The sequence below is a fragment of the Taeniopygia guttata genome, chromosome 3 (genome assembly GCF_048771995.1).
Source record: "Taeniopygia guttata chromosome 3, bTaeGut7.mat, whole genome shotgun sequence".
Classification (NCBI taxonomy): Eukaryota; Metazoa; Chordata; class Aves; order Passeriformes; family Estrildidae; genus Taeniopygia; species Taeniopygia guttata.
The window spans coordinates 115,180,985-115,200,686 of NC_133027.1; the positions used below are offsets into that span (position 1 = coordinate 115,180,985).

Here is a 19,702-nt window from a genome sequence, read left to right on the forward strand (position 1 = left end):
TGGCAACCTTGCCCTTGGCCCCCATGCCTAGGAAAGCCAGGCTGTCAGCAGGTAGGGAGGGACTGGTCCCATTTGCCTGTCCCCACCTGGAGGTTGTATTTTTTGGATGCCGCAGGAGGTACTTAAGATCCTCTGAGCCTGGCAAAGCAGCACGGCCCCACATGGCCCCTGCTGCCGTCACTTCCCAGGGCTCCTCGCCCTCCCTCCCCAGCCCTGTGCAATGCTAATTAAAAAGTCAGAAATTCTGCATCGCCTTCTTCCAAGTGCACAGTCCTGGTTTTTGCATGGGCGCACAAGGATGTGACCCGAAGATTATATAATTAGAAGGCTTTTGTTATGCTTGCATTTCAAATCAGTGATTAGCATGTGACAGTCCCGTCCTGGGAAACATCAAGCCACCATTGCTCTCCTCTCCCTCTCTCTCCTTTCTTGCACAGTGCTAATTCCCAACTCTAGCAACCACCAGTGCTGAAGGATCTTCAGCTAGCCTGGGGTAAGTTTAAAATGTACTCGGCTTGGGATGAAGAGTGGGGTCAATTATGCCATTTTTCATATTGTTGGATAAAGCTAGAGTCATAACTAATTATATTGTGTGTGCAGCACATAAAATTATATTTAAACTGTTTTGCATCTTCAGTGCCCATAGTTATTTTCAGCTGATTCTTCTAAGATTCTGAATGGAGATCTAGCTTCTTAGTGTGCTGGACAATCTTGTTAGGCTGCATTTATAGTGAGGTTTCTAAAATAGTTTAAAAAGACTTTTTTTTTTGCTCTCACCATTTACAACCTAAATTGAAGTGTCGTGCTGAATTGACTTATTTGGATGATAGCTGCATTAGAGTTAGTTGGGGACAAAGTGCAAGTGGGATGAGATTAAATAACTGATTTTTTGTTATCTGTTTAGAGGACTGGGGGTTGTTCTCCAAGTGAGATATTTAAAACAGCCAGCAATCTCAGCCAGCAGCACTGAGACAGTCACCAGGAAGATCCCAAGCACTTAGTTAGGAAAACTGTGGGTGTTTAATAACTGAAGCAGCAAAAGTGCACATGGATTCCTGCACGGTAACCAATGTCATGATTTCAGAAGCAGAATGGGACAGGAAGCCAGACAAATAGTAACAGTTCTACTCCAAGGCTAGGCTGTGAACACTTTACTGAACCCTGCCTGCTTGCATGCTGAAGCTTGGTGTCTCAGTCCCTCAGTCTTTTTGATCTGTGATCCTCTGCATAGCTGAATCTCTCCCCCAGTTGTGCCATTCCATGTAGGGAGAGCGCTGGGAGTGGGAGCATGGTCCCACAGTTGCAATTCAGGCTGCAGGACCTGCCTCTCCTCTCTGCACTGTGCATGGCTTTGTGCAGGAACCCCACTCCTGTGCTGCCTCAAGGGCACAACTCAGTGGGACCTCATCCATCCCTCCCTCCATCCATCCATCCATCCATCCATCCATCCATCCATCCATCCATCCATCCATCCATCCATCCATTTCTCCATCCCTCCCTTCTCCCTCAGGGATCTCACGGGAAGTGGGTGCTGGCCCAGGCTCTGTTAGCAGGTTAGCTGCTGTGCTGGGTGGGAGGGGTTGCAGTGCCAGCTGCCCATGCAAGGCACCAAGACAGGATTCTTTGCTGGCCACCAGTGGCCAGCAGCATGGCAGAATTTCTTTGGTTTCAGCAGATTTGGCTGCTGGAGGGGAGATAGAAACAAAAGGGGAAAATACATCTTTTTGCCATGATGGAGGAATCTGGTGGCTTTAACACCTTCAAATTATTCTGTGGGGTTTGCTCTGGAGATATTATTCTGACTAGATGAGAACTGCGGGAGTGTAAATGAGTTTTAGTGTTCAGCTCTGAAGAAACAAGCACATCTTTGCCGTTTCTTGTCCCTAAAGCAGGGGACCTGGGTTCGAACGGCAGGCCAAGACAGCCTGGGAATGGCTCCATGTGACTGGGTACTGAGCCTGGTCAGTGGGGAGCTTGCAGAGGAGCAATAACATCTCCTTGTTGATAGGGAACTACCCTGTGGTAGCTGGCATGTCAGGCAAACCTCGGATTTGTCACAGGTGGAGGCCTGGTAGTGGTTTAGGAAAGGAGCTTCATGGAGGGCTTGCACTTGCTGCTGATGTGCACATGGACGCATGTATGTGTATACAGGGAGGGACTTGCTCAGGACTGAGACAAAAACATGAAGGGGGGAATCCTCTCCAGCTTTTCTCTGCCTCAAGGGGGCTGTAAAGAAGATGGAGTCCAGAATCTTCCCAGAGGTGCACAGTGAAAGGCAATGGGTACAAGCTGCAGCTAAGGGAAACCCCAACTGGATGTAAGGAAAAATATTCTTCTTCAGGGTACTGGAGGGCCCAGAGTGGCTGTGAAGACTCCAATGTGGGAACTGTCCAGACCAGAGCTTGACTGAGTCCTGAGGAAGTTTGGCATTACTCTTGATTTGAGCAGGAAAGTTGAACTAGAGCCATACAAGGGCTTCTGTTCACCTTGACTCTGCTGTGAGTTTAGGACTTGTCCACTGCCAGCAGGGGCATGGTATGACCAAGCAGCCCCCATCCAGGGTCTTGGGGCCAAATACCAAATCCTATTCTCCAAGCCATTTCTTGCACCCTTTAGGCACAAGCCAGACTGCTCAGCCAGCTCAGGCTCCCTGAAATCCTGGTCCATGGTGAAGACAATGTTAACAGCCTCCCCACCCACAGCTGGGGGGAACAGAGTACTTTCACTCCAAACCAGGGCAAGGCTCATGTTCTGTTCCAGTGATGAGGAAGGGCTGATTAGTCTTACTTCTTATATTCAGCAATTCAGGAGAGAGGCAATGTTACACATTCACCAAGTACAGCAGTGAGCCCTAAATTCTGGAAAGTAGCCAATGTTAATGCAATTATTTAACATAACAAATAACCAAGGGGTAACTCAGGAAATTGCAGGCTGCAGATAGAGGACGCACAAAGACATTTATTCTGGTAAAACAGGTAAGATTTCCTGGACCCACTTAACCAAGGTCAACCTACTTTGCAGTGTAGTCAGATAACAAAACTCCTGCTTTGCCTGAAGCAGGAGGGGATGGCGGCATCCCCGTGTCCCAGTTTCAAAGACTCACTCCTGAGCTCTGCAGAGGACAGAGACTGTGCTTAAACATGTCCTTAGTAGAACAGGCAAAAAGATATGAAAATTAAATCAGATAATTTCCAAAAATGCTGTTTCCTTTGTTGTCAGTGAAAACAAAGGAGGTTCATGTTTCTTTCATATCTGTTTTGTCTTTCCTACTTGTTCCTCTTTCCCCAGCACTGCAAAAGAAATTCTGAATTTTAAAACCAGTTCTCTGTTAAGCACACTAGTCCTAGTTCAACAGCCCAATAACAATAGTCTCAGGATTTTTCTGTGGTGCTGATTAATTTAAATTTGGAGCAAAGTTTTAACAACTTTGCTGGTGAAGTTGAATTTATAAGTCTGTTTTGCTCAGAAACACACATTTAAACACTTTGTCCTCAAAACTTCTAGAGAGATTTAGGTACTTTAAAAACAACTCACATTCTTGTCATTTTCTGGAATACCTAATACCAAAAAAGATTTTCTTTTTTTCTTTGCTGGAGAGAACTAGAGCACAGAGCATAGGGTGATGACAGGCTGAGTGAGCTGAGTTTGTCCATCTTGGGGAAAGGAAGGCTGGGAGACTTCTATAGCCACCTGCAACTACTTAATAGGCTTTTCTCACAGACACAATGAAAGGACAGATGGCCAAATTCCAACGAAAGAAACCTTGACTGTCCATAAGGAAAAATTCTTCCTCATAGAAGCAGCGTAGCCCCAGGAGCAGAAAGGTTGAGAATTCTCTAACCTGGGACATACTTAGACCTTGACTTGGTGTGGCCCTGAGCAATCTGGTCTAGCTTTGGGGTTAGCCCTGTTTTGAGTCAGATAACTCCAGAGGTTCCTGCCCATCTAAACTCTGTAATGGCTCTAAGAGTCTTCAGAACAAAAAAAAAAAAAAAAAAAACAAAAAAAAAAAAAAAACAACCAAACAAACAAAACCAAAAAACAACCAAAAACCAACTGTTATGCTATCAGCTGATTGAAAACAGATGTAACAAACCCTAAGATTTATCTCACTCTGGGAGCTTTCCCAGCCTATTTGTACAAATCCCACTTCAAAGGTCCCTCCAATTTGCTCAGGTTTTCCACATGCCTCACCAAGGGATCCTCTGTCCCGAGAAGTCAGTGGATCTTCTTAGCAAGTGATCTTACAAACAGCTCTCTTACAAATAATTTATCTTTTCATTAATGCTCAATCTTAAAATGATGCTTAACCCCAAGTCCCTCCAGTGCTGTGCTGGAAGCTTTTCAATCCACACCATACCCTGCAGCAAGAGGCCAGCTGGATATTCTGTAGCACTGGTAGTGCCACCACCCTCCTCTCCTGGGAATTCCACACTCAAAAGCTCTCAGGTTTAATGTGTAGGGCCAAAGCTGCATTGCTGAGTGCTCCAGAATCACCTGCTTCTGCTCTGATTTCCAGTAGCCACACAGGACTCTTGCATATTTTGCAGTTTTCCCATCTATGTAATGCTCTGTGCCTTTCTCTGTGCCTGCTTCCCTGAACACATCACCTCAGACTTCTCTGAACTACTTTGGCAGAGCTGTGCCAGCAGAGCTCTGTGCCACAATTATGCTGGCTACTCCAGTCCCGTTAGCAAAGCTAAAGATGACTCACATCAGCCTTCTGCACAGCTGTGTCCAACAGGAATGGAGGTAGGAGGTTATTCTTGAGTCCTAAATCACATCTGGTTTCCTAGTAAGGCTGGACAAAAGCAGACTTGGAACCCTGGGAAGGGGAAGCATGGATCTGGGCAGGGCCCATGTTGATGTGGGAAGTGTGAGCTGGTACAATCCATTTTTCTGTGTCTCTGCCCATGTCATTAATCAGGCATCAGGGTCCTAATCCCAATAGCAGGTGAGTGATGAGGTGCATTACCATGGGATTGGCTTGGGCCCTGGTTCCCACAGAGGCCACACCTCTGCACATTGAGGTGCCCTGCAGCACTTCTGTATCTCGCAGTCAGGGAGGCAGTGGGCAGAGAAAGCAGGTACAGCAGTACAAGGGCCTCCTGAAGTGCTGGCAGAATTGTGCAGCAGCATTCTGAAGGCAGTATTTCTGTGGCCCAAACACAGGTCTGAAGCACATTTTGGGTGACTGGTTGCATAGCAAAAATCTGACTCTTGGATGCAGAACACCTGTGCAAGATGTTCATGTGCTGTTCAAACTACAGCATATTTTGATTCAGTGTTCATAGAGAAAGTATCTTTCTGAGGAAACAGTCTCTGTGGGATTACATAGAACCTTTTAGTCACCTGTCCATGGAAACATAAATGGCCTCGGGCTGGGAGGGAAGGGTTTGTACCATCATCCACTCTGTGGAGGCACTGTGAGCCCAAGAAGATCTTTAGGATGCTTCATTCTCTCTCAAATCGCTCCTCCTTTCTCTGTTGTCTGACCTTCGAGCAGCTCTGCTCAATAAATCCTTTCTGCATCTTTCTGCACTCAGGGTTCAGATCAGCTGACCCACCCCAGGGCTCACATGTGGGCAGCTCTAAGCCATGGGATGTTCCCAGTGACCAGCCAGAACCCTCCAGAGTGAGGACAGGAGTCCCTGCAAGGACGCACACCCCATAGCAGCCATGGACACAAACAAACACGAAGGTAAAGCATCCTCTTATTTCACTTCTTGCTCGCATGAAAGACAGCAAGAGAGAAACATGCTCTCAAAGGAGCTGTCTGCTGGCCACCAGCCGGGCTCCTGAGAGCACCTCTCAACCATGGCAGCTGTGGGCAAATGTTCAGTACTTTCAGTTTCTTAGAAATACCTGGGGGTTGACATTTTTATTTCTTATTTTAGAACTACCTCCCTCTCCTCTCTGGAAAATACTCCTGTGGCATATATGATGTCCAATGTGGGAAGTCATTCCTTTTCTTGCCTCGTGCCCCACTTCTGCCTTAGGATGTAGAGAGATTTCTGACTGTCCAAAGCTGTGTTTTACATGAGGGTGCTGTGATGAGGATCTGCTTCTCTCCCCCATGTGCTTTGTAGAGAAGGGTTCTTGTTTGTATTGGTGCCACAACACAGATATCTGCACCAATCCCAATCTTGCAAGCATCAAGATGTATCCAGGCCACATTGCTTGCATGCAATCAGTCCTTGCTAAGGTTGGCTGCATTCTACAAAGTACGCAAAGCTCAAATACAGCGTTTTAGTGGTTACTGACTTCTTTCAGAGGAATGTGGTACTTGCTTTCCACCCCAAACCCCTCGCACTGTGCTTTGCCTTGCCACCTCAGAGGCACTGTGTCCATATGGTGAGGAACTCTTGGATCTATGAGCAGGGGGAGCAGCTCTAGGAGTGTCCACAGCTGTCAGCTCAGGAGAGAGACTGGACCACCTCTTTCCTCTTAAAAGATGCTTGGTGGTGCCACGATTCATGGCATAGTTAACAGAGAAGTTAATTTCTCTGTTAGTATCATGATTATTCTAATTTGATGAAACTAGGTCTGTGTACCTAGGCCCTTACACAACAGCAGACTGAAAAGGAAATTAACTCAGGGATTTTTTCCAATTAATTGTTATGCCCTCATGGGCTGCAGATGTTCACTGCAGAAATTGGGAGATAACCATGAGGTCCCTTGTTTCCCACAGTGAGACTGTGAGAAGCCTCCTCTGTTTCACATCTTTGCAGTGACTTTACAGAAATTATCTGGGTTTTGACTGGGTATATTCAGAGAGTGCTCATGGCAAAGGTGGGAGTAAACTCACAGTAGCAGTGATCCTCTCCCCAGATTGGTCTTGCTCAGGATCAGTTCCTCACTTTTAGTATATCCAAGGATATTGCAGACTGATCCACAATCAATTCCACATGAAAGATCCCTATGGATCTCTGCAGGACTGTCAGGCCCTCTGTCTTATGTAGCAGATTGAAAGAAACCCAAAGAAAATTTGAGGAGGATCTTCCTTGCTGTGCTATGCTTCTACCTGACACCTCCAGTCCTTCTCAGAGCTCAGCACTCAAAACACCCATGCAATGTTGTAAAAACAGCATCTCCTTGTCCTCCCTGCACCTGGTTTGTGTTGTACTATTAATTCAGAAACTATTAATTCATGTCCTCTTGCTCTCTTTGAGCCAGTCCTTACTATCCCACAGCAAGAGCCCAACAGAACTGGCATGGGCCTCAGTTTCCATGATTCAGGAGAGTCACTGTACACACAGCCCCAGCTCCAGGCACCATGAGAAAGCTTCAGACCAAAGGTCAGTTCCTAATTCATGTGGTTGCAGACAAATCTGGATAAAAAGAACCAGAAAGGCCAAAGCTGAAGATGAAAACAATCTGTAATTTAAAAGTTGAAACACGAGACTTGGTGCAGGCTGGCTAATGAGTTCTGACCCCAAACAGCTGGCAGTTTGGAGTCATAGTCACCTCTCCCAGTCACCTGCTGCTTCTTGTTTTCCCTAGGAGGAAGCATGGGAGGATATTCCCCAGAGGGTCAGTGTCTGACCCAGCTACTCAACCCCACAGCTGAGAGAGCCACTAGCACAGGCAGGAAGTGGCACATGGGCAGAGAGGAGCACACAGCCTCTGTGCCTCTCCCTTCTGCAAGTCATTGGGGAATTTGCTCAAGTTCCTCTGAATCAGGACAAATCCTAGAGACCAGAACAGGGCCATTTCATAGGTGTCCTTGATGGTAACCCACATTCCCCCTCAGGGATAAAGAAAATCAGAATGGAGCTATGCCTTGTATAGCTCTGACTTCCAAGCTTCAACTTTCCACTGGCTGACTGTGCAGAGTCCTCCCTGCATGCTTTTCCAGCCTCTGCAGGACTGAATTTCTGTGTTCTTAAAGGCGCAGGTTGGAAAAGCACCAAGCATCTGCAGCCAGCATGGAAAGAAGGAGCTTGGCTTCCCCTGGAGTTGGGCACAGGTTACTGGTCGTGTCTGTGACTTAACAGCAGAGATGAGTGAGGCAAATCCTTGGAGGCAAGAGAAAACCTATCTCGTAAAGTGGCATTCCCAAGAGGAGGCAATCCAGATGAGGAATGTTTTTTTCTGGGAGTGAGATCCAGCCAGGCAGCCTAATGGAGGGAATAACACTGTGGCCATTGGACTGCAATTGCCTCAAAGGGCAATGGCAGCACAACCAGCAGTAATTTTTGTTGGACAGCTCATGGTTTCTGCACAAGACAGTTGCACTACATGACCTTAAAAAGGTCCCTTCCAACACAAATGATTCCATGATTCCAGGATTAATGTCTCTGGAGTGTCCAAAATACTTCTGCAAAATAGATATCATGTCCATCAGCTAAGTCTGTTTTAGCAGTGTTAAGTTGCACAAGATCAAGTGGGATCAGCATACCACAACCCCCAGGAATGACAAAACCAATGAAAAGTTGTCATTTTGGGAGGTTAGAAAAGACATTATTACTTCTTGGATCGAATTGTGACAAAATAAAACTTGTAAAAGATACAGATAAGGTATTTTGCCTTTTGTGGAGGTAATAGAAGTATGTACAGATACAGTAGAAGATTAAATTTACTGTTTCAGTAGAGAAGCAGATCAGTAATGCTTTAGGACAAAAACCCTATTACCTAAGGCTGGTACACAAAACTAAACTTCACAGGGAGCAATTTAGTCCTAATTGCATATAGGAGTTTTCTCACTTCCTTGCATGGATCAGCTCTGGCCAGACAAAGGACAGCAAATAAGGTGAATTTAACATCTGAATTTAGGTGAGTCATTCCTATTTTATAATTGCAGTTTATTTTACAAACTATATGGTGTTCAGACCTCCTAAAGTGAGACTTGAGTCCTTTAAAACTGATTTGTTCCTCAAGAGGGACTTCAAAACCTCTGTTCCAGTTATTTATAGCAGCCATTATAAGTCATTTTAATTGACTGAAGTTCTTTATTCCCACAGGAGGGACTGAAAGTGTGCCTGTGAGTACCCCTGCAACACAGATTTCGCAGGTAAAGATGAGCAAAATGCCCTCAATAACTCCAAGAGTTTAAAGAATTAGTAATATATAAACAGTAGTTAAAAAAGCTAAATTAAGTTGAAGGAAAAGTGTAGGCATTTACAAGGAACATAGCAACCACAACATGCCCACTGCATGAATAAATATCACGCATCTTGGGCCTCATCTTAAAAGACCTTTCAGTAAAATTTCTCTGCTCACAAGCAGTTGTATTTAGAGAGGTGATTTGTGAGCTCAGCTAATTAAGCAACTGACATCATTAGCACCAAGCAGAGAATGTCAATTCACTGGGCACGGGGGAGATTTCATGACTGAGCTCTGATGAGCTTTCAGCAAACCTGATGAACTGTCCAAAGAGCAAGGATGTGTTGACTGACAAGGGGCAGGGGTGTCTTATGCAGCAGGGGCCCAAGTCTTCTGTGGGCCTTTGGGTTATCCTGGCAGCCTCCCAGCTGCCATGGGGTGCTCTTGCCTGATAACCCAGAGCAGCCAGAGTGTTCAGTCTTTCTGCATGTCTTTGTCTGGCCGCCCGACCAGAAGCTTGGAAACCCTGGTGATCAGTTCCTCCTGAGCTCTGTACCTTGTCTTTGGGGTAACATTTTTGCTGCAATTGGACACCACAGATGCTGTAAGGTTATCTATTACCACAGCTCAGGGAGTATCTGTCCTGTAAAATGCAGTTTCAGCCTTTCCACAGTGATGTTTCCTATGCATTTCCAGTCTGCTGGAAATGTGACAGAGTTTTAAGCACTTTAATCCTTGGTCTGGTTCAATATGGAACCGTAATCTGAGAGAGGAAACACAGCCCTGAAGTGGAAAGCCAGACTACTGAAGACCTCCCTTGTCACCATTGCAACACTAATGCCTGTAATTGCTTGCAGTGCAACATGGCAGGAGGAGAAAGCACTGCTTTCCATGAACTACCCAGCACTTCGGTCATCTCATCCTCTTTTCCCATCCATCCAGCTCCAAGGGTCCAGCACAGTGCATCCAACATGCATGTGTACTGGAAGCACCATGCACACATGTTGCTTTCCAGCTGACACCTGGGTACCTTAGTGAATCCTTAAATATTTGTCAGTCACCAGCTGGGTCTTCCCTTCTGCTTCAGCAAGGGCCCTGGATGATGCAGTTACCAAAAGGGGCTGCACAGCTGTGGAACAAGGGCTGATGAGTACTTCATGCTCCCTTTAAGTCATCGCTCTCTTCTGTTGCTCACCTACTCTGCTGTGCTGACTGTTTTCCTGCCATCCTTGCCTAGGAATATATATGCTGGATATACTCCTAGGATCAGCTTCTTTACCACTGTAAATCACTGCTGCTTTCCTGCTATGAGGCATTGCAAGCCTTCCTAATGCTTGGCTGTAGGAGTGCTGCCCTTAAGCACAGGAATTAGCTGTTCTAAAAATTAGTTGTTTCCTTGTAAAAGCATGCATCAGGCAACTCAGAAAAATCAGATCCAGGGCTTGTGTGAAATGCTGGACTTTGTGCCAGATTGGTTTCAAGCAGTGTCCTCAGGCAGCCCTCCTCTGAGACACAATGTCTAGTTACTTCTTCAGACCAGCCCCAGAAAGATGTGCAGTGATAGAAAGTTGGGGAAGCACACAGACAGTACTCCTTCATGGCTACAGAAGGTTTTGCTCTTTTCAAGGATATATATATATATATTTATAATAGCAGAATTGTTTTGTGCAGTATTGTGCAGTATTTCTTTATCAGAGCCTATTTTCTACTGGTTTTGACAGGCTTCAGCTCAAGGTCCCAGACAGCAGGTCCTGTTCTGGTGTAAAGATTTAGGCAGCTGCCAAGGGTGCAGATGCAAATGGAAGTCCCTGTGGAGACAGAGCCCTGGCCAGTGCTGGGGGAAACCTTTGGGGACACAGCTACTCAGAGAAGCAAGGGCTCCCTCTCATCCTTTCAGTGGCAGCCAGGACAGTGACCCAGTTCACCAAGGCTCTGCTGCCCTCTTTCCATCCCACTCCTTCCTTCCATAAACCATCTCCATCTGCTGTCCACAGCCATCTTCCCTGGGCTGCTTCAAAGCTTTAACAAAGCTTTAGGCTGCAAGGACCATTGTTATCTTTTACAAATGTCTCAAATTGCTGGTACCCACCAAGAGAGAAGGGGGGAGACTCTGCAGTTTTGCTGACTCGGCTCCAGGAAGCAGCTTCAGTGCTGTGCACCCTTTGTGAACAGCATGGGTTTTCCACACAGAGCTGAAAAACATAAGGGCAGCAGGTGCAATAGGAGTCATGGGGTCCAAGAAAGACGTAACCCACTACAGACACATGGCATTGGATGCCTCACTGCTTTGCTTTTTCAGGTTTGAGGGCCACAGTCCAAAGGCAGATGGGCACTGAAATCTGTACCTGGTACTAAATTATTTAGATGCCTAAATGCTTTTTTTGAACAGTTGTTGGACAGGTTCGAGGACTCCCTATGACTGTGCAGATTCATTTATCCTCTAGGCATTAGTTCAATTTAAGCTATAGTTTCTTAAATTCCACTACCTAAGTGTTAAATTACCTCTTTGCTCCCATGAATAAGTGAGCCAGGGCAACACATTACAGTTTAACTGTTGCTGTGTTACACAATCTGTCTTTTTGGTATGTGTTGCACTTAGAAACTTTAGGAACACAGAGTTGGCTTGACTTTCCAGAGGGTCACAAACCTGTGAAGTTCCTCTCTGGTCCTGTAGGCATAGGTCAGCCCTGTGGAGACAGAGCCCTGTCACCTGGGCAAGGCATGGGCAGGGCCTGATACCTCAATGGCTTCCATCTGTTTTAACAGCTTATGGGATTTAAAGGATGGTTTTCTACAGCTTGCTTTTAGAAATGAGCGCAAACTAAAATCCATGGTTAACCATGCTTGGCAAGAGTTTAATGATAGTGTGCTGTTCCTGTACCACTTTACTTGATTTTGGATCAGCTCTGCATCCAATGCAACAAGAATGTATTTCCTCTCTATGCTAACCCTGACCTGCTCATGGTTTCAGCACTTCTTGCTCCATCATTCAAGCTCTGTGGCTGGTTGGTGTTTCTGGCTGCATTCATCCCTCAAGCAGCAATACAAGGATGCATTTCAGTGTCTGAAACAGCCACTGCAAGCTGCATGGGGCTGAGGAAGGATATATGGGGCAGGACAGACTCAGGCTGGGCTCTGGAGCACTGAGAGGGATACACAAAAAAATTAAGCTAGCACTGTCACCACAAAAGCAGAGATTGGCCAAAAAGCAAATCCCAAAATAACAGGTCACTGTCTGCTCTTAGATGCAGAGAATATTTTGTCCAGGCTCTAATCTAAGTCTTTCCTTATTTTGGCTGAACTCTGCTTTCATAGAGTGTTTCAGTGCACATGGATGCCAAAGTCTCTGCAGTGGTCCATTTTCACTGATGCTTTGCAATTTCTTACTCTGAAACCTCAAGATCAGCAATGATTCCTATCCCTATACCCTTCAAAGGATCCGTGTAGTTTACCCCCTTTCTGGAAGCATCTGAGGGGGAGATGGCCAGACTTGTGGGAAGAAACATTTCATTTTCAGCTTATTCTCCCCAGACCATGTTATCTCCAGGGCCAGCTCCAGCACTGCTCCACTGCTAGCAAAACCTGGGGCTGTGATATCTCCATCCTGAAGCAGATCTCTGAAATGGTTAGCATAGGTTACAATGGAATAGCATATTGCAGTTGGAAGGGACAGCTCTAGCAAATCAACCCTTTTCACTTGGAAGGCAGTGTGTGATGCCCAGCCCTGATGCAGGCTGGCAGACTGTGCCTTGGTCACATCTGCTCAGGGGGAAAGTGTGTCAAGCACCTGTGAGCAGGGTTGGGAATATTAACATTTTGCACAGTCACAGTACTTTATAACCCTCCCGCCCCCTTCTCCAGGCGCATATCTTAGGATGTCTGATGATGCCATGACCATCTGGGCTGAGATATCAGAAGTAGTGTGGTCAGTGTCTGCCCTGAGCAGCCCCTCTAACCTTTCAGGCTATATTCACAGGTCACAGGGTGACACTGTGGCCAGAAGGGGTGGGGAAAAGGGTTTAGCCAAGGAGTCTGGAGCTCCAGCTGGCTTGGGGACTCAGGTTGTCATCCTGATGAAGGAAGGTGTCCTCGGCCTCCTGCTCCCCTCTGCACTGTCCCGGTGCCTGTGGTTCCTGTCAGTCCTGCTCCTCCTACCCAGGCACTCTGGAGACGTGTGTCCAGCCAGATCAGAGTGGGGGCTGTGGGGTGAGCACTGGGGTAGCAGCGGGGATGGCAGGCAGACATCCTCTGTAAAGACACTGCCAGTCTTGACCAGAGGGGCCTGGTGCATGCCATTGCCCCGAGGTATCGGAAGCCATCTCTGCTCCATTTGCAGGACTCAAGCGCCTGAGTTCCCGGGGTGGCTCTCCGCTTACCACCAGTGCTCCTGTTTTGGACTCAGTTTATAACCAGATGTTAGGCCGAATTTCTGTTGTAAAGGTAAAAACCTCTGTGCCGAAGCGCCTCGGGCTGCGACCTCGCTGTGGGCTTTGCGCAGGCAGGACGAGTGCCTCGCTCACAGCTGTGGGGGCAGAGTCCAGCGTCAGCAGCCAGAGCTGCTCCCAAGAGGGTGTTCCCTGCTTAGCTCTCCGCCAGCCGCTGATCCCCCCTCACTGCCCACCTCCACACCAGCCCTGTCTGCTTGCTCTGCCAGCCTGGCTTGCGCCAGTCCATCTCCTGCTTCACCCGGCTATCACTGGCTGCCTCCAGCTTAGGTGGTGAGCTCTTCCAGCAGCACCAGGGCCTCTAGGGACAGAATATAGAGAGTGGGCACAGCATCACTGTATGCCAGGGAAAAAACTCCTGTTCCCTCCCCAGCACAAGTTAGAGCTGCCTCCTTCCATGGGAAGGGTCTGTGGTAAAGGACAGAGCTTCTCCACAGCCCTTGGAGAGAGAGGGTTTAGACCTGTGTGGGGAGAGTACCAGGCCCACGAGCACATGTGGGAGGAGGACTTGCTCCAAACCAGACACGTTCTTGATTGCTCAGCTGCTTTGGAGATTAATAATCTGGCTGCTGTTATTGCAAACCTTCTTGGCGTGTTTCAGGCTGTCCTCTCCTACTACAGGCTGCAAACTGCCAGGGAGCCTGGAAAAACTCAAAAAAGTTTTTTAAAAAAGACTAAGAAAGGGGCACATGGATTGCCCAAGACAAACACCTCCTACTCTGTACTGAGGCTGCAGCAGGGGCCGAACCTCTCCCCATGTTTCCCAGCCATGAAAGGAGGAGGAGAAAGAGCACAGCACCTTACAGAATGGGTTAGACCCAGCCTTTGTGACCCTAGGGGACACAAACACCTGAGCCTGGGAGGAGGGACTGAACCCACCATGTTTGTGGTTGCTGTAGTTGCAGGCACTAGCCTCTGAGCTGAAGGCAGGTTTCACAGAAGCAATGCAGGAGCTGTCACGCATCCAGCATGGAGAGTATGCCCTGGAAGAGAAGGTCAAGAGCTGCCGCTGTGCCATGGAAGAGAAGGTGGCTGAGATGAAGAATTCCCTCAACACTTTCAAGGTAGGAGTGTGACCTGTGGGGAGGCTGCATGCTTTCCATGTGAGCTTGACTGGCAGAGGGAAGCATTCCCCTGCCTCCGTCAGTGCTCCCTGTTTGCAAAGAAAATGAGTGAGGAATTGTTTTGGATACACCTGGGGTACTTCCTTTGGCTTTGGGTCTCTCCTGACTGCTCAGACTCACAAGTAACCCATACTCTGGCCTATTTAGCCTTCTTGGCTGGCCATGGTGCAGTGCTGAGATTTACCTGGGCACAGAGCAGCCCTTGCTCTGGGCTTCACATGCCATGGGTTTATGGCCTGTTCATAGGCTACTGCTGGGCCACTGTCCCACACCTCTCCCTAGGTCAGGTCTCCTGCATTTCCTGCAGGAACCAAAGCCACTGGAGAGCAGCAAATCAACACAAAACCCTAAAGCCTTTTGAAGTCGCATTTCCACATGGCTGGAAGGAAGTGCTGCCTGGTTTGATCTGGCCCAAGAGGATAAAGACAAAGGTCTGGAGAGACAGCCAAGCAAGAAGGCTTAAAGTACACTTTAAAAACAGTCGGTGTCTCCATGCAGAAACTGGATGACGAGGCAGGCAGAGGAACTCATTTATTGTTTTTATTGCAAATTTTCCCCTGGGGGTTTTGCTGAGTCAATAATACCTTGTGAAGCTAAAGAGGGCTGCTTACTGAAAAAGCCCATTGCTAACCCTGTGACAGGGAGACAGATGGCACCAAGCAAAAGGAGCCCTCGGTGCCAGATGAGCAAGGAAGACAACAAAAGGGCAAGGGCATATGGGAGAGGTCTCAGAGCGACCAGACACAGGGTTACCCAGGACATTGTCATATGGGAAAAGGGGATTTAAAATGCAGATATAAAGAATTATGCAAGCAACAAAAGGGGCAAATGCTGCTCTGCCTCTGCCTCATGCCCATGTTGGCTATTCAAGCACTGAGCTCCCAGTGAAGTCACCTCCTTTCTTGGGGGAAATCCTTTGGTTTACATGAAACTTTTGAGTATTTATCCTCAATCCTGCTGCTCACATTCATGGAACCTGCAGGAACTTCATGCATCAGAGCTCTACATCTGAGTAAGGCTTGGCTCAAATTGCTTGAGGGAGTGTGGAGAGGGAGGATATGGAGGGCCTCATTTCCATAGGAAACCAGGCTAAAAGGGCAGATCCATGGTCTGACTGGCAAAAGCTTATACATGTGAGTGCTCACACTGGGATCTGAACCAAGTGCACCATGTGAATACACATGCTGGAAAACTGGAGGGGGAAATGTGCTCCTGAAGGCCACCTCCAAATGCCATTAAGGGCAGGAGCCTCCCAGTGCTTTCAGCTGGTGGTGGATGAAGCCCTGAGTCTAATCTCCAACCGGTGCCTGGATCATGTGGCACCATGCTGCCTTGGGCGAGCTCTGTAGAATTAAGGATCCCCACGTTGTGCAGGCACGTGTCACACATCCTGGACTCGCAAGGGAAGTGTCTCATCACAGAGCCACTCCCCACAGCACCCTGGAGCACCTCTTGTGCACACCAGCCAGCACTCAGAGCTGTGCCACGTAAGGCTGATGGGCACCCTGGGAATGCTGTGCTTTTGCCTGTTTCTCAGGAGGAGCTCAGCGATGCAAAGTCAATGATTGAAGAAATCAGTGCCAAGCAGGAGGAAATGCAACAGAAAATTGAGCAGCTGCAGCAAGAGAAGCGGCGGGAATCACGGAAAATGAAAGCTAAGTAAGCGGCAAGAATCACAGAAAATGAAAGCTAAGTAAGGGCCCAAACGCCAGGGTTCTGAAAATACTAATTAGCAGCGGTGTCCATTTTGTTCCTTTTTGTATAGCATAATTTCTTAATTTTTTTCCTGGCTGGACACATGTACCAGCCCTGTTTATGACCAGAAATGTTTCAGTTCACCCCAGGCTCTTACACCCCACAGAGCAAAGACAGAGGAAAAATGCTAACACCTCACTGTGATTCCAGCAGCAAAACAGCCCCCAGCAGCTCCCTGGAGAACCAGGGCCTGGTGGAACAGAGACCCACTAAAGACATGCTGGGGCTGTTGAAAGTCAGAGGCCTCCACCACTCAGACAACTGCACTGCAATTTCCCCTTCCAAGCTTGCAGGACTCAATGGGCTCCTGATGATGCAGTCATGCTCTGCTTTCCTGTCACCAGCCTTTTCTCCTCTGAGCAGAGTCAGAGAATGTTTGCACACTGCTGGGCCACACTGATGCTGTGATGAAGCAGATGGTTGCCCAGATTGGTCCTAATTAGCCTCCTTCTGAAAACAGAGTTTTGAACATGAGTCTATACAGCTGCCTTGGTGCAAACACTTTGTAGATCTAGGCTGGCCCCTCAGCTAATTAAGCTATTTAATTAGATGAAATATGCTCTGCAAAAGAATAGATCTGAAATAACCTTCTCCTATAGCCAGTGGAAGTTATTTCCAGAACATTGTTCATGAACTGCCAATTCCATCAAAACCAGCTAATTTCCTGGTCTCTGCTAGAGTTGTCCTATTTCTGACAGTGTTGGCCACAAATGTAGTGTAGGAGCTTCACCTGTAGCATTCAGACTTTCCAACCACCTCGTTCTTTGTGTTTGTACAGAAGAGCACAGAAGGATGACCACGGGTCACAGACAGTGCCAACACCTCTCCAGGGCAGCCCATTTCGATCCATCAACCTTCCAGAACCTGTGCTGATTAATGAAGATTTTACAAGTCTTTTACACAACGTGACTTATGAAAAAGGTAGGAAATGAAATAGGCAAATGCAGTGCCTTTTTCAGGAAAAAAACAAAATCAGAAAAAGATCACTGGGCTAACCTGGGTTCAGGAAGTATTTGCTTTGCAAACACTGTCTCAACAGCCATTTCTTGCCTCCTCCAAGGGATACAGGCTGGATCTTCATTCCTGTAGTGCCAGTGGCACAGATACAGAACCAAATGGGGGCTCTTGATAAAAATCCTGGTTTTGTTTCTGTGTGAGGGAGCAGGGCACAGGAAGGAGGAATCACACCTTGATGAGGAAAACACTATCAACTGCCAAACACTTGGAAGTTGGAATCAAAGAAAAGAAGATGGAGCAGAGCCTTTCATTCTATAATTGTCTGGGTGTCTAAGCTGGCCTATCACTCTCTTGCTGCTCAGATAGGAAGATAATAAAAACATATTCATTTAAAATGTCAACAAAGGCAGAGATTAGATGAAAACCATGTGCTGTTTTCTACTCTGTTTTGCTCAGAACCTGCCAGTCATGGCCCCCCTCTGCCCTATGCTCTGAGGTGGCAGGTCAGCCCTCTCCCTCACATCCCTCTTGCACAGCCACCTTTCTCACCCACTTCTCCCACTGCTCCTTTCTTTCCAGTCTCATCTCTCTGTTCTTCAATAAGCGCCTTTCCACTCAAAATACCAGCCCTGGCTCTGTGTTAGGTCTCCATCCTTTTTGTTCTATGTGGAGTATCTTCTACCCAACATGCACCTGCATGCCAGGAGAAGCCAAGTCTGCTCACATTCCTCTGCAGTCACACAGCACTGAGCACAGCAGGGACCCCACATTGTCTGTCTGCAAGTGCTACTGAAATACAGACTTGTGACAAGAGCCCAGCAGAGAAGATTCTCCTTACTGGACAGTCCAACAGGGATGTTTTCATAGCAAAACTGTGAAAGGATTTTCACTGGAGGATTTAACCCTGCTGACAGGGCTTGGCAGGAAGAAGCAAGCTCTACAGTTTCCTTCTGTTGCTAAAGTTCCCTTTGTTCTTCAACAGTGTCTGACACCAGGATCATGCCCATGGGAGAAGGAGGTGTGAAAGTCATAGCAGGCCCAGGTAAGAAAATATCAAGCGTCCAAAGACAGCGGGACAATGATTCAATTAGAGTGCTTGCTTTACTGCAATGAAGAAATGCTTTCAGGGAAGGCATTTCATAGGGTTGTCTTTCACTCTGCCCCATACCTCTATTTTCCTGCTTGCAGTTGAGATATGAGGGCAAACCCGTGTTCCTGAAGTGCCTCTAATAGTCAGTGCCAAGGGTTTGGCAGAGAAAAACTTTCTGCTATTGCTTTCTTAGATTCTAAGTGCTTTGCAGAAAGGAAAATTTGAAGCTTCCTGATGTAACAAAGAATAGTGAGAGCACCACTTTTCCCCTTTGGGAAAAGAAGGTGTTTCTGCTTCTCTACATATAGCTCATTTTGGATCTTAATTGGCTTGAAAATAAATGCTGCAAGAGTGCAAACTTTGTTCTGCTGAAGAGCTCACCAACTGCACTTCCTTTGTAAATTAAGTCTACAAGGCTACAGCCCTTGTGAAGCACAAAGAATACTCCAAATTCACCTTCCAGTGCTTCAAATGGATGGAAGCACCATAACCTGGTCAGAGAGATGCTGAGATGTCAGAGTCCATTGACCTGTCTGTCATTGCAGGTGCAGCCATGGAGACAGATGACAGCCTCAAGCCTTCCCTGGCAACAGAGGGGCAGTCGAAAATGCATCTGCCATCAACAGTTTGGAAGCAGCCCAAGGACACCAAGGACTGGGGAGATGAATACATTTCCAAAGAGCAACCAGAGAGAGGGAAAGACATGGGCCAAAGCAGATACAGCTCAGCAGACAACATAATATGTGAGCCCTCTTTGGCTGGTAAGGAGTAGAAAACTCTGGCTAGAGAGGCTCAAAGCTGGTGTGAGCTGGCTGGTCATCAGCATCCATGGAGGGAGACACACAGGCCAGTTTCTGCTGCTGGGGGGAATCTCTCAGGGCCTCACACTCCACTGCAAGACCTCTGGCCTTTGTATTTGTTGGGCTGTGTGACTGACAGAACTACTCTGTACCCAGGACAGCCCCTCTCCTTTCCAAGACCTGTCAGGTTCAGAGTACTGAAGGGATTGCAGCAGAGTAGTTGCTTAAGTGCATGAAAAATACAACTTCTCATTCTGCAGGGTTTACTCAGGATGGGAAATCCTGATATGAGTTGTTTTGCCTTTGATTGCTTGCTTTGTTATTCTTAGAAAAATTTTGTATTCATGGGGGAAACACATCTACTTTGGAACTTTCTTAGCAAACTGAGGCACTGGTCATGTCTGGGGCATGCTGTAGCATCAGGGTGGAGTTTTACATTTTGGGTAAAGAAGACACAAAACAATGAGACATTAATACAATTTTTAA

The 19,702-nt window shown here is 47.2% G+C and overlaps 1 protein-coding gene across 6 annotated transcripts in view; it reads left to right on the plus strand.

The window, feature by feature from the left end:
* The window catches only part of ARHGEF33 (Rho guanine nucleotide exchange factor 33), a 33,625-nt gene that overhangs the window by 2,595 nt on the left and 11,328 nt on the right, over window positions 1-19,702 (plus strand). For 2 of the 6 annotated variants that reach the window (XM_030269324.4, XM_041715488.2), the window contains exons 2-8: window positions 5,547-5,701; window positions 8,964-9,013; window positions 14,390-14,554; window positions 16,152-16,273; window positions 17,148-17,290; window positions 18,309-18,368; window positions 18,962-19,177. In XM_030269324.4, coding sequence (XP_030125184.3) covers window positions 5,680-5,701; window positions 8,964-9,013; window positions 14,390-14,554; window positions 16,152-16,273; window positions 17,148-17,290; window positions 18,309-18,368; window positions 18,962-19,177 — 778 coding nt within the window. In that variant the 5' untranslated portion in view covers window positions 5,547-5,679. Of the gene's footprint in view, window positions 1-437; window positions 494-5,546; window positions 5,702-8,961; window positions 9,014-13,381; window positions 13,486-14,389; window positions 14,555-16,151; window positions 16,274-17,147; window positions 17,291-18,308; window positions 18,369-18,961; window positions 19,178-19,702 lie in introns of those variants that run through there. The other 4 variants (XM_072927691.1, XM_030269327.4, XM_041715489.2 and 1 more) reach the window with 4 other exon arrangements.